The 13,443-nt window shown below is 52.7% G+C and overlaps 1 protein-coding gene across 2 annotated transcripts in view; it reads left to right on the top strand.

Annotated features, from left to right (window-relative positions):
* Positions 1 to 13,443, top strand: part of TTC21A (tetratricopeptide repeat domain 21A) — a 31,841-nt gene that overhangs the window by 15,936 nt on the left and 2,462 nt on the right. For both annotated transcript variants that reach the window (XM_032409228.1, XM_032409227.1), the window contains 10 exons: positions 1,828 to 1,985; positions 2,215 to 2,430; positions 7,273 to 7,511; positions 8,340 to 8,412; positions 8,520 to 8,630; positions 8,966 to 9,104; positions 9,272 to 9,375; positions 10,546 to 10,734; positions 11,922 to 12,032; positions 12,737 to 12,818. In XM_032409228.1, the coding sequence (XP_032265119.1) occupies positions 1,828 to 1,985; positions 2,215 to 2,430; positions 7,273 to 7,511; positions 8,340 to 8,412; positions 8,520 to 8,630; positions 8,966 to 9,104; positions 9,272 to 9,375; positions 10,546 to 10,734; positions 11,922 to 12,032; positions 12,737 to 12,818 (1,422 nt within the window). The remainder of the gene's footprint in view (positions 1 to 1,827; positions 1,986 to 2,214; positions 2,431 to 7,272; positions 7,512 to 8,339; positions 8,413 to 8,519; positions 8,631 to 8,965; positions 9,105 to 9,271; positions 9,376 to 10,545; positions 10,735 to 11,921; positions 12,033 to 12,736; positions 12,819 to 13,443) is intronic.

Genomic DNA, 13,443 nt, shown 5'->3' with positions numbered 1-13,443 from the left:
CACACACACACACACACCCTCACCAGGCCTGCCCGAATCTCTCTCTCTCTCACACACACACACCCTCACCAGGCCTGCCCGAATCTCTCTCTCGCACACACACACACACCCTCACCAGGCCTGCCTGAATCTCTCTCTCTCTCACACACACACAAACACACACACACACACACACACACCCTCACCCAGGCTTGCCCGAATCTCTGGCCTCCACTCCCCTGAAACCCGCCTGACTTCCGTGGCCAGCAGGGGTCTCTCCCACCCGGCCTGCTGCTGGTTGCTTCCGTGCTCTGCGCCAGGTAATAGTCCCTGAACTTCCATTATTACACCGGCGCCACGCCAACACTGGGCTCCGCGAGTCCTCAAAATACACAGAAACTCCCTCAGGAGGTTTGCATTCTAGTAAGGGGAAATAGACAATAAACATAACAACTAAGCGCACCTGGTTGTTAGGACACAGTAATGCCATGGAGAAAAGTAAAGCAGGGGAGGGGAGGGGGTGGCAGGGTTGCAGTTTTTTCAAGGTGGTCCGGAGGGCCTCATGGGGAGGTGAGACCCTGTAGTATTAGGCTTTCAGAGCCTCAGGGTGGCCAGAGTGATACCCTTCCAGCTCTTTCCATCTCAAGGCCCAGGCCCTGGAGAGAGGGGGTGGGGGAGGGGAGAAGCCTCCACGGGAGCCTTATTGTCCTGAGTACTCTCCCGCACCCCGCTGTCTTGCACCCCGCGTCTGCCTGGAAGATAGGCTCATCTCTGGTGTGCTGGGGGCTTCCGAAGGATCCCAAATGCCAAGGCATGTGTCTGGCCTCTGGCACGGCCTTGTGGGTCACACTGTGCAGAGGGCTCCGCCGTCTTCATCCTCCAGCCCCCCAGTGTATGTGGGTTCCAGGCTTACCCACAGTTTCAGGGGCTCCTGGGTACGAGGCAAAGGCAGGAGCATGCCCCCAGGGGTGCTGCAGCTGCCAACAAGCAGGTTTCAGGCCAAGGCCAGGTCTCCAGCTGCTTAGGTTGCCATAGTGACATCTTCACATTTCTGCAGCACACAAGGAAGGAGCAGGGAGTTGGGACCCACAAGCAGGTGCTCCCCACCCGCTAGGTTATGGACCCTGAGCAGGAACTGTTGAGAGACCTGGATGCAGAGGGCGGAGGACCTTCCTACCAGCTCAGTGCACCCCACCCTTGGGCGGCCATCGCTGCCCACTGAGGGCCAGCCTGGCTGCAGGGAAACCCTGTAGCCCCCTAGTGCCTGGGCATTCAGAGCTCAGCCTTAGGAGCCAGTGGCCCTGGATTTCAATGCTGACTTGGTCCCTTGCAAGCTGAGTGACTTATTGTCACGGGGTTCCAGTCCTACAGCTAAAAGACACAGATAATACTGCCAATCTCGCAGGGCTGGGCAAATATTAAACCACCCTTTCTAAAGGTGCTTTGCATGTGTTGGGCATAGAGCAGATGCTTCATAAGTTGGGGCTATTATAGTTGCCATTATTGTTAGGATTCATTCTGCTCTGAGGTGTGGGAATCAAGACTTAAGTGTTCCCCGGAGCTTCCAGACAGAGCAGTGATGTGACTTAGCCGTCTCCCTGAGGGTTACAGAGAGAAAGGAGGGGTCACACCCTGGTTCGAGTTTCCTGGCTTTTGTCTGGGTCAAGGCACAAACTGTAGTTCTGGTTTTAAGACGAGACCTCTGAGTGAAACAGAACAGAACCAGGTCAAATGGCAACTTGGGTATTTCCGGGCAACTGGACATAGAAACTTCATTCTGCCTTTACGTACTGGGCCCTGGAAGTCACCGGGGACCCCTGGATGTAGAGGCCTGTTTCTCATTCCTAGGAGAGTTAGAGAATGCCCAGAGCACTCTGCAGCGCTGCCTGGAGCTGGACCCCACCTCCGTGGATGCCCACCTCCTCATGTCCCACATCTACCTGGCACAGGGCAATTTTGCCATGTGTTCTCACTGCTTAGAGCTGGGCATCAGCCACAACTTCCAGGTGGGGGTCCTCTATGCCCAGCCGCCCACTCAGCACCCAACGGCCCACCCAGCTGCAGCCCCTATTTGCCCCGGGAGGGTAGCCCCAGGAGCTCCCTGCAGCCTTCAGACCCTTCTGCTGGCCAAAAGCAGGGGCAGGCTCAGTGGGCTTCTGGCACTTTCTCCAGGCTGGGTGCTGTGAGTAGCCGCAGCGGCATGCCAGAGCCCCGTGCCCCACTGTGCTCCTCTAGGTCCGAGACCACCCCCTCTACCACTACATCAAGGCCAGGGCCCTCAACAAGTCTGGGGACTATCCAGAAGCCATAAGGACACTGAAAATGATCATAAAATTACCAACTCGGAAGATGGAAGAAGGCAAGAAGTTCCGTGGGCCCTCTGTACAGCCCAGCGAGCGGGTGTCCATCCTACTGGAACTGGCAGATGCCCTCCGGATGAATGGGGAGCTGGTAAGAGATAGCATGCTCTCTTCCCTTGGGACTGGGGCATTTGGAGGTCCAGGGTAATCAACCCAGGCTCTTTGATTCTGGCTGATGTTTATTTGTGCTACTATTTGAGCCTTTATTCATTTGGGAGCACATCTTCCCCCTGCCTAAAGGCTTCAGAGGCTCCCACTGCCCTCAAGATAAAGTCCAAACCCTACTGAGTCCTGCGTGATCTGTCCCCTGCCTACCTCACTGTCCCCACGAGGATCCCATGCAGGCAGAGCACAGAGGCCCATGAGGGCAGCCGCAGGTGGTCATGCAGACTGGGCGATGTAGAGCTCCAGTAGATGTCATCATCCCACCACAACCTTTATGAATTGTGTCCCCTTGGAGTTTCGTGGTATACAATTTGCTCAACTGTACGAGGCAGCTCTGGGGCCTTGGAGGGGCTGGGTAGGCAAAGGCAGCGAGCACCTGAGCATCCCATGCTGGTGTAAAGGAGCAGCGGAGAACACAGAGGCGGGGAGGGGGAGAGCTGGCTCCCCATGCTCCCTTGGCCCCGCTGTCCTCACTCACCCACCTGCTCATCTGGAAGCAGTTTGTCAGCAGAGCTTCAAGACCATTTCTGTGATCCACCAGTACGGGGGCATCTGGCCTCCTGGGAAAATCCTGCCATCAAGAAGGAACAGCCCGTGAGGGCCTTTCTCCTTAAAAGTTAAAAATTGCCTTCTGGGCAAAGATGGCGATGCAGAAGCCTGTTGGTTGTACTTTCCTCCTTTAAATCTGCCAAAAGGAACACAAGACTTAAAAGTGGGGAAGGAATCTCCATCTATAACAAAATCAGGGATGGGCCGCATCCCAGAAGAGTTGATTAAGCCGGTCATTTATTCGGCTAGTGATTTAGGGCCACCTATACGCCAGGCGCCATGTGAGGGCTGGGGATAGAGGAGAGCAGCCCGCAAGGTCCCTGTCCTTTCAGAACTTACCGTCCGTGGGGGAGAGAGAAAGCAGGGTGCCGTCAGTGGGACCTGAGTTTCCAGCATTTGCTTGAAACTTTCTGGAGACGTGGTCAAACCAGGAAAAGCAGGGGCATTCCGCTTTTGGAAGGGGAGGACCACTGGGCAAGGACTCTCTGCTAAAATGCGTCCTTGCTTCTCTCTGTCCGGACTCCTTTCTAGGAGACATGGGCCGGAGGAAAGGAAGGAGGGAAATGACCGGAAAATCAGTTCCGCAGCTGGCTTTGCTAGGATGACAGATCTGCAAACTGAGGCCTTCCCTGTGAGCCAGGGGTTCCATCCTGACCCCCCAGCTTCTCACAAAGTCTACCCCAAAAGGGAGGACCCACAGAAAGCTCAGAGGAAATGTGCTTTCTAGGGCAGCTGTGCTAGGCCCTCTCCCTCCCCAGCCCCGTTCCTGAGAAAAGGGAATGAAAATCTCATTTGAGAATGAGCAGTGATCAGATGGGGTCCAAAATGGTGGTTATAGGGAAGGAAGGAGGCGAGGGAGAGAGGAAAGAAGGAAGGGAGGAGGGAAGAAGGGAGGAAAGGTAGGAAGGAGGGAAGGAAGGATGGGAGGGAATGAAGGAAGGCAGGAAAGAGAGAAAAGGACAGAGGGAGGAAAGAGGAGAGAGGAAACAAAATCACAAGCCAAAGACAAGTGAGGGTTACACTTTGGGAGAAAGAGTATTATACAAAATAAAAGAAATATTTATTTATTTATTTATTTATTTATTTATTTATTTATTTGGTTGTCTTTTTTTTTAAAGATTTTATTTATTTATTAGACAGAGAGAGATAGCTAGAGCAGGAACACAAGCAGGGGGAGTGGGAGAGGGAGAAGCAGGCTTCCCACGGAGCAGGGAGCCTGATGTGGGGCTCGGTCCCAGGACCCTGGGATCATGACCTGAGCCGAAGGCAGACGCTTAACAACTGAGCCACCCAGGCATCCCTAGAAGAAATATTTAAAAAAAACAAAAACTTTTCTGCACTCAGTGAAAATAAAAAGAACATGAACTCTTGTAAAAACCAGCTCAAAGCAGAGCACCAGAGGTCCACAGAGGGGTTCAGCTAGCAGAATTAGACAGTAAGCACAGGAAGCAGTGATCCGTTAGTCCCACGAGAAAAAACAGAAAGTGGCTGAACCCTTGCTGAGGCTCTCTGATGGAGGAAAGGGTTGAGAAAAATCACTGAAGTGATTTGAGAGGATGATGGATAAGAGAGAGACAGCAGATAGCCAGCAAACGCAAAATCAACGTTCCTGCAGAAGCGAGAAGAAACGGAACCCGGGACACGTCAGAGATGGACCAGAATGATTCCTTTAGGGGAGACACAATACAGTGACCCGGAAAGGCACTCTGTGCTGGAGAAATAGCAGTACAATATTAAGACCAAGAAATATCCTAATAGTAATGTCCTAATGAATTTACAAGAATCAAGGATTCACAATGTCATTGAAGGTTCTGACAAGCATCTGGGTAGGGAGCATATTACCTGCTGTGAGAAAAAAAAAAAATCAACTTGGCCTCAGACTTTTACTCAACAATACTAAATTCAGGAAGACAGGGGCACCTGGGTGGCTCAGTCGTTAAGCGTCTGCCTTCGGCTCAGGTCATGATCCGAGAGTCCTGGGATCGAGCCCCACATCAGGCTCCCTGCTCCGCAGGAAGCCTGCTTCTCCCTGTCCCACTCCCCCTGCTTGTGTTCCCTCTCTGGCTGTCTTTCTCTCTGTCAAATAAATAAAACCTTTAAAAATAAAATAAAATAAAATAAAAAATAAATTCAGGAAGACAACAGAACAATATTTATAAAATGTTGAGGGGGGAGGGAGTCCCCCCAGGATAGCTTTCATGTATGAAAGCAATAAAGGATACTCTAAAAATTCGAATAACTCCAGAATTATGGTGTTAATTAAACCTTTTTGAAAAATCTACTTGTCTATGTAATCCAGACAACTAAAAACACAAAAGAAAATGAAGGGTTTTTTTTTTAAATACTTAATTTTTTTTAAGATTTTATTTATTTATTTGACAGAGAGAGAGAGACAGCGAGAGAGGGAACACAAGCCGGGGAGTGGAAGAGGGAGAAGCAGGCTCCCCACCGAGCAGGGAGCCCAATACGGGGCTAGATCCCAGGACCCTGAGATCATGACCTGAGCCGAAGGCAGACGCTTAACAACTGAGCCACCCAGGCGCCCTGAAAATGAAGTTTTTTATAAGTGGGAAAAAAATTTGAGCTGTAAAAGGACACATAGAACTAATCTAAATAAATCTAAATATAATTACATTGAAATATGGTCATTTCAACTCAAAGCCAGCATAATTGCTAAGTTCTTGAAATAAAAGTTATTAAAGTCAAAATAACAATAGTATCCCATAAAAAATTCAGGGAGGAGGATGGGAAGGGGAGGTGGGGTTACTGTAAGCATGCTAGTTTTTTCCATCTTTGTAGAGTGTGAAACAAAAAGTTTAGAGAAAATGTGTCTTGATAGAAAGATGACTTTTTTTTTTAAAGATTTTATTTATCTATTTGACAGAAAGAGACACAGCGAGAGAGGGAACACAAGCAGGGGGAGTGGGAGAGGGAGAAGCAGGCTTCCCACCGAGCAGGGAGCCCGATACAGGGCTCGATCCCAGGACCCTGGGATCATGACCTGAGCTGAAGGCAGACGCTTAATGACTGAGCCACCCCAGGCACCCCAGAAAGATGACTCTTAGTAGAATTTAAAAGAGACGATTTTCACCACTTTTATCAAGAGTTAAGAAGAAAAGAAAGCAGACCACACGTAAAGGCAGGAATGAAGTCAAACACAGCAGCATATAAAAATGAAAACAAAAAAATGAAAACAAAGCAAGTTGACAGAAAACCTGAGAATGTATCTGTGATAATAAAATTGTAAATAAATGTACCTATTAAATAAAAGAGGCATTAGAGTGGTTTAAACAAACAGAGGGAACCCTTACTGTCTGTACTTCAAAAACCAAAGGACCCACCCAGAATGGTAGTAAAAACATGGTACAAACATATGAAGCAAACAAAAAGAAAGCAGAGGTTGAGGAAGAAATGTCTGGTAAGGCTGAATCCAAGTCAAAAAGGACCAAAATGGGGAAAGAGAGTCACTTTGTTAAAATAATCAAGGGGACAAATATAATGAAGAAATAATTCAAATAGACTTTTTGTACCAAATACCATAACATTAAAATACTTTTGGGGCACCTTGGTGGCTCAGTGAGTTAAGCGTCTGCCTTCAGCTCAGGTCATGATCTCAGGGTCCTGGGATCGAGCCCCAGGGGTGAGGGGGGGTCTCCCTGCTCAGCGAGGAGTCTGCTTCTCCCTCTGCCCCTCTCCCTGTTCCTGCATGAGCACGTGCGTGTGTGCGCGCACTCTCTCTCTCAATAAATAAGTAAAATCTTTAAATAAACAAATTAATAAGAATAAAAATAAAACATACCTTTGACCAAAAGCAGGAAAGTACAAGGAGATGTGTCCATAGGTCTCTAACAGGAAGGAATCGCCAGCAGACGTCGAGGTGCTAAGGAACAGGCTGGTTCTTACAGTTGAAGGTTTCTGTACCCCCAGCTAGCCGGGCACCTTCCCCCTGCCATCCCCCAGGAACAGCGGTTGTGGACATTGAAGGGCTGTCTCTCCCTTCTGCCACTGGAGCCTCTCTGCAGGTGGATGGGAGCCATCCTATCCTTGGCTTCCGTGTAGCAGAACTGCTCCCAGCTGTCTCTCTGTTTCCTTTCTCTTCCGGGGTTAGGAGTGGGAAGAGGGATCACTTTTAAGTCTCCTCCAAGAGGTTTCAAGTGTTGTCAGGCCACCTGTGGTGGGTGACAGCTCACGGAGGGTCTGTTGGCTTCCCATGTCCCAGCATGAGGCCACCAAGGTCATGCAGGATGCCATCAACGAGTTCAGTGGCACACCAGAGGAGATCCGCATCACCATCGCCAATGCGGACTTGGCCCTGAGCAAGGGGAATGTGGACATGGCACTGAGCCTGCTGAGGAACATCACGCCCAAGCAGCCCTGCTACACGGAAGCCAAGGAAAAGATGGGCAACATCTACCTGCAGACCCGCAAAGACACCCGCCTCTACATCGGCTGCTACCGGTAAGCCCCAGGCGGCGGCACCGTGCCGGCCTCGGCTCCAGCAGTGTTTTAGGGAGTGTTTCCTCCAGATTATGTTTCTTCCACCTGGGTCTCCAGTCCATGTCCTCCAAGTGTGTTAGATGCAAGTACAGAATTTCCTGGGGGTCAGAATTTGAGTGTGCTCAGTCAGGACGGCTCATTGCTGAGTCCTGAAGATCCGGAACTGAATCTGTCCTGCTTGGCTGCCCCGTGTGGCCCCACATTCTGGTGGGAACCATGGGAATGTGCTTCTGCCCTGGCCCCTGACTCTGCCTGTCCCTGAAGAAATGTCCAGTGACTTGATGTGGCCGATGAGAGGGGCAAGAAGGGGGAGAGTTGGGGTTAGAAGCCCTGTCTATATACTTTGACACTGGGGCCTCCAAAGTACCTTCCTAGCCCCTCCCTCAAACAAAACTGCCTCCTCAATCCAGGTGGGAGGTGGTGCTGGGGGTGGGGTGGGGTGGGGGAGGTGAAACCAAGAGCAGTGGGAAACCAATAAACAGTGGAGTGGTCACATGGAGTTTTAGAAAGTGCAGGATGCCTGCTTATGCAGAGGGATCTGGGGGGGTGGGTGTTTAAGAGTGGAGGCCAGAGGGGTGGATGGAAGCTCTGGCACGATCCAGAAAACAGACAAGGCGAGCCTAGACTAAGGTGGTTAACACAGGCCTTCATGCACAGTGGGCTTTCAAGGAGTACTGGGTGATGAATGGATAAATGGATGAATGAATCAGTGGGAAAGAAGAGGAGGAGGTGGATTCAGAAACATGAAAGATGTACAGGTCTGAGCTAAGTTTTTGGTTGCTTTTGCAGGGAGCTCTGTGAACACCTGCCTGGTCCCCACACCAGCCTGCTACTGGGTGATGCTTTCATGAACATTCAGGAGGTGAGTGAAAGCCTCATGGCCTTGCCAAGTGGTCCCCTGATCTCACGTCTCCAGTGGGAGAGAAGAGAGACAGAGAGAGAGAGACCTCTGGACACTTTTCCCACCAGCCCGAAAAGGCCCTGGAGGTTTATGAGGAGGCCTATAGAAAGAACCCACACGATGCATCCCTGGTCAGGAGGATCGGGCAAGCCTATGTGAAGACCCACCAGTACACCAAGGTCAGGCTAGGTTGGGGTGGGGAGGTGGGGGCAGCCCAGCAGAGAAGAGGGAGGAGGATGCATGAGTAGGAGGGTCTGGATGGGAGGGGAGTGGCTGCATTTCCACCCTAGCTCCCTGCTGAATGGGGTACCAAGGGGAGAATTCAGAAGCCAGCCACCCACCCCCCAGCACACACTCCTGCTCAGCTTGAGCCCTCTGCAGCTGGGAGGGCCTTTCCATCTCAGGCTTCTGTGTTCTGGAGGGACACACAGGTGTGGTGGCCACTGAGGGAATGCGGTGTGAGGCATTCAAGGTAGAACCAAACCCAATGCCAATATTTCCTGTTTGCCCTAAGGCAATTAATTATTATGAGGCCGCGCAGAAGATCAGTGGACAGGACTTTCTGTGCTGTGATCTGGCTGCGCTGCTCCTGAAGTTAAAGAAATTCAACAAGGCAGAGAAAGTTCTGAAACAAGCACTGGAACATGACTTTGGTGAGGCCATGTCCTAAAGTCTCTCCCCCAGCATACTGTGGCCCCCCCTGCCCCCCCCCACTCTTCTCCTGCAGAGTGATGCAGGGGTCCTGAGCCCAGTCCCCTCCCTCCCCCATCCCCGGCTTCCCAGGGGCCAGAGAACACTGATTTGGGTTTCCATTTTGCAGTCAAAGACATCCCGACCATGATGAACGATGTCAAGTGCTTGCTTTTGCTGGCAAAGGTTTATAAGAGTCATAAAAAGGAAGATGTGGTGGGAACTTTGAATGAGGTAATTGACAACAGACAACAGACTCAAGCTCTTTATCTGCCGTTTCCTGATGGGAGCTATAAAAGGAAGGATAGGACTGCAGGTCTGGAAGGCTCCAGGGCTGGCCCTCAAAAGAGGACCTAGGTTACACCTCAGACCTCTGCCTTCCATTTATTCCCACACCTCTGCTCTTCGTTGATGGTGCCCCAAAGTGCCCAAAGTGCCCAAAGGCCGGCTGGGCTGGGCTGGGGAAGGCAGGGAGGAAGAAGGTGCCCTTGTCCTCAAGGATGCTGGTGGTGATAATACTGGACAATGCCGGTTGTACAGCACTAGGCTTTTTGCTTTCTTATTAATTCTCACAGCAGCCCATTGAGATAAGCACTGTGACATTCCTGTTCCACAGATGAGGCTCCGAGAGATTAAGAAATGTACCCAAAGTCACACTGCTAGTAAAAGGTGGAGCTGAGATTGGAACCAGGTCTGACCTGATCCAACCGAAGCTCTTTCCCCACCGGGCTGCCCCAATGGGACACTTCCCAGCCACTCCCGCCATACCTTCCTCGCTCTTTCTAGCAAGGGCGTCGCCAGCCACTTGTTCCTGGGGGGCGTTCTGCGGGTGTAGAAGCGAAGCCCACTCTCTCACTGCTGGAGATGATTTAGTCCCTTGCTTCCCATTGGATTCCCACTCCTGTTTGGCCCTTAGAAAGCCCAAAGCTTAACCCTGGCGTCTTCGTTCCTCTCGTTCCGATGCTCCCCGGTTACTCGCTTGATCCTTTTATGTCGTGGATATTTGCAGAGGCTGCCTCAAATTCCCGGCAGGGCAATATTTAGCGCATATGGGTCTATCAAACCCCAGCCTGCTCTGAGCACCTACTGTGTGCTTGTTCTAGCGCAAATTAGATACGGGAAGTAGCAGGGTGTCATGGAAACAGGTAAACAAGTACAGTCCAGTAGAGTGTTTTGTTTGGGTGCCTTTGCTTCTACTCCTGCCCCAGAGGCAGAGTCAGCTGAGTACTCAGCCAGTGGCCTTGCCTGTCCAGAGTGACCCAGATTTGCTCAAGGGCACTTGAGATGCCCTTTCTGAGAATCTGCTGACACAGAAACAAGAGCGTGGGGACTTGTTGTGAATTGGCCTGAGATCTAGCACATCAGGCTCTAAGTCTCTGATCCTGAGTTTACTGGTCTCCCCAGGCCATGGACCTCCAGTCTCGGATACTGAAGCGTGTTCCACTGGAGCAACCAGAAATGACCCCCCCCCAGAAGCAACTGGCAGCCTCCATCTGTGTCCAGTTTGGGGAGCACTACTTGGCAGAGAAGGAGTTTGCCAAGGCCGTGCGGTCTTATAAGGATGCCCTCTTCTACTCGCCCGTCGACAATAAGGTGGGGTTCTCAAAGCCAGAACCTGCCCCTTCTCTTGGGCCATGATGTCTTGCTGAGAGCCCTGCTGAGGGGTAGAGGCCAGGTCCTTTCCTGGGCCGCCCTGAGGAGCTGCAGGTGTAAGGGCCCGGGGCCGCTGGTGTGGGGAGTCTGCTTTAGCTGACCCCGGGGCCCTCAGCCATCACAGCCCTTGGACCGAGGCTGGGAAGCCTCCCTTTGGACAGCCATTGTGGGAGGTAGAGGGGGAAAGGTGCTGCCGGAAGTCATGTTAGTCTGGCATTTCCAGGTCCGCCTTGGAGGTGGGGACACAGTGAGAGCTGTAGCTGCCAGGGGCCTTCAGGCACAAAGCCAGACTAAGCTTCCAAGGAGGTTTAGGGTCATGCGGGAGGTATGGCCCACATGAGGCAATGGTGGTTGGAGTCCACACTAGGAGAACGGAGGAAGAGCTTAGTGCCACTCTGCCGGGCCATTCATTCATTCATTCATTCATTTAACACGCGCTCATTTGGGGCACCTGGGTGGCTCAGTCGGTTAAGTGTCTGCCTTTGGCTCAGGTCGTGATCCCAGGATCCTGGGATCGAGCCCCACAGGCTCTCTGCTCAGTGGGAAGCCTGCCTCTCCCTCGCCCTCTGCCTGCCTCTCTGCCTCTTTGTGCTCTCTCTCTCTCCTTCTGTCAAATAAATAAATAATTAAAATCTTTAAAAACAAACAAACAAAAAAACAAAGCATGCACTCATTTAACAGAGATCTCATATGCGCCAGACTCAGTGCTAGGCCTGGGAGACAATGGGCCAAGACCTGTCCCTGCCCATAGACTGCCTTGGGCAGGGGGACAGATGAGCACGCTTGCAGTTCCAATGCTACACGAAACGTGCCTGCATGTGGGTCCGCACACTGTGGGAACTCAGAAGACGGGCACCTGGCCCAGAGTCTGGGGCACAGAAGGCGGCCCAGAGGCGGTTCGGTCAGAGCCGGAGCTGATGGATAAGTACGAGTTACCCAGGCCCCAAGTGTCCGAGGTTAGTTAGTAAAACACATGGTATGATTGGAGTACTGGTGAGGGAAAAGGGGAGGGCCAGAGACCTATTGTGAAGGCAGAACTAAGAGAAATGGGTGATGAGAGCGGGAGACATCAGTCTCCGAGTTTTCCCATGATGCTCACCGGCCGATTCTGTCCGGTCTTGTCGCAGGTGGTGCTGGAGCTGGCGCGGCTCTACCTCCTGCAGGGGCAGTTGGACTTGTGTGAGCAGCACTGTGCCATCCTCCTGCAGTCGGAGCAGAACCATGAGACCGCCTCAGTGGTATGCGGCCGCCGGACCTTCTGCCTGCCCTCCCCAGGCTCCCTGTGACCGCCCGAGGGCTGCTGCCCAGCCCCAGAACTCAGACGCCTGGCCACCCCGGCCCCAGGGGTGGCCAGGCAGAGGGGACGGAGCACGGGGGCCGGCTGCCCTTCACGCGGTAGGGGGTGGGCTGGCAGCCGGGGGCAACATCATGGGGGAGGCCGGGAGGCTGATTCCCTCCCGGGGGGGGGGGGTTGGGGAACCACACCCATAGTTGGTGAAGGCAAGGGTGGGACAGGTTCCTGGGTTTACAGAAGTGTGTGGGAAAAGGTCTCTCCTGTCTTGACTCCTCTCCTCCCTAACACCCAGCCAGCCGCCAGGGCTACCCCACAGAAGAGGGGAGCCCTCATTCCGCCTCCACTGCCTCTGGCCGGCAGTTCTCAGACACGAGCCGAGGGGCTGGTTCTGCTGCCTGTCAAGGGTCCCACTGGTGTCCACCCCTGGGCTTATCTTCCCGCTTCCGTCCTCGCCCCAGCTCTCACCCCGCCCCAGGCAGGCCCTTCCTTCTGGGCTCCTCCTTTGGCCGCTTCTCCCTGTGCCCAGAGAGGCTCCCCTGGAAGTCCTTTCCCACCTGCCCTGCTTATCCCCACCCCCGGCCAGCCTCCCCCTCCAGGCCCCTGCGAACTACTGCCAGGAATTCCGGAGCACCGTGTGTTTTCTGATAGATGATGGCTGACCTGATGTTTAGAAAACAGAAGTACGAAGCCGCTGTCGATCTCTACCGCCAAGTCCTGGAGAAAGCGCCAGGTAATTGCCTGCATCAGTTCCCACCCCGCAAGGGCTGCTCTCCCGGAGAAGGGTGGGCCCCCTCCCCTCCTTCCTGACTGGGCAGAGGAAGCCCCTTCCTCTCTGATTGTTCCCAGAGAGGCAGGAAACTGATAAAGCCCCGATGGAACATGCTGGCCCTTCCCGAGTCCAAGGGGCCAGTTCCTGGTCTCAGGCAGGGCAGTGCTTGGCACTGGACCCAGGAGAGCCTGTCTGTCCCCGCATCACAGCCATTGGACTGGATGTGGCCCCCTTCTGAGGTCACAGCACCTGGAGGTGGCTAGAAATTCTCCCTGATTAGGTAGCTACATTTCCCCTCACTGCAATATCAAAGCACCCCTCTTGCCGGGGCAGGGACCATACCTGAAGCTCAGACTTGAGCCCCCACAGGCCCACAACCAGCTCTGCCTAGAGGCCCAGCAGAGTGCTGCTGTTAGGAGTACGAATCCTGGAGCCAGACCGCCTATGTCTAACTCAAGCTCTTCCACTCACCAGCTGTGTAACCGTTGGCAGAGAACTTCTTTGTGTCTCAGTTTCCATCATCTGTGAAATGGGAAAAATAGGTACCTCGTTGTGTGGTTAATATATAGGTAAAGCACTTCCTGCC

This window comes from Phoca vitulina, unplaced genomic scaffold, assembly GCF_004348235.1.
Source record: "Phoca vitulina isolate PV1807 unplaced genomic scaffold, GSC_HSeal_1.0 scaffold10, whole genome shotgun sequence".
Taxonomy (NCBI): Eukaryota; Metazoa; Chordata; class Mammalia; order Carnivora; family Phocidae; genus Phoca; species Phoca vitulina.
This window is presented reverse-complemented; position numbering and strand designations above follow the sequence as displayed.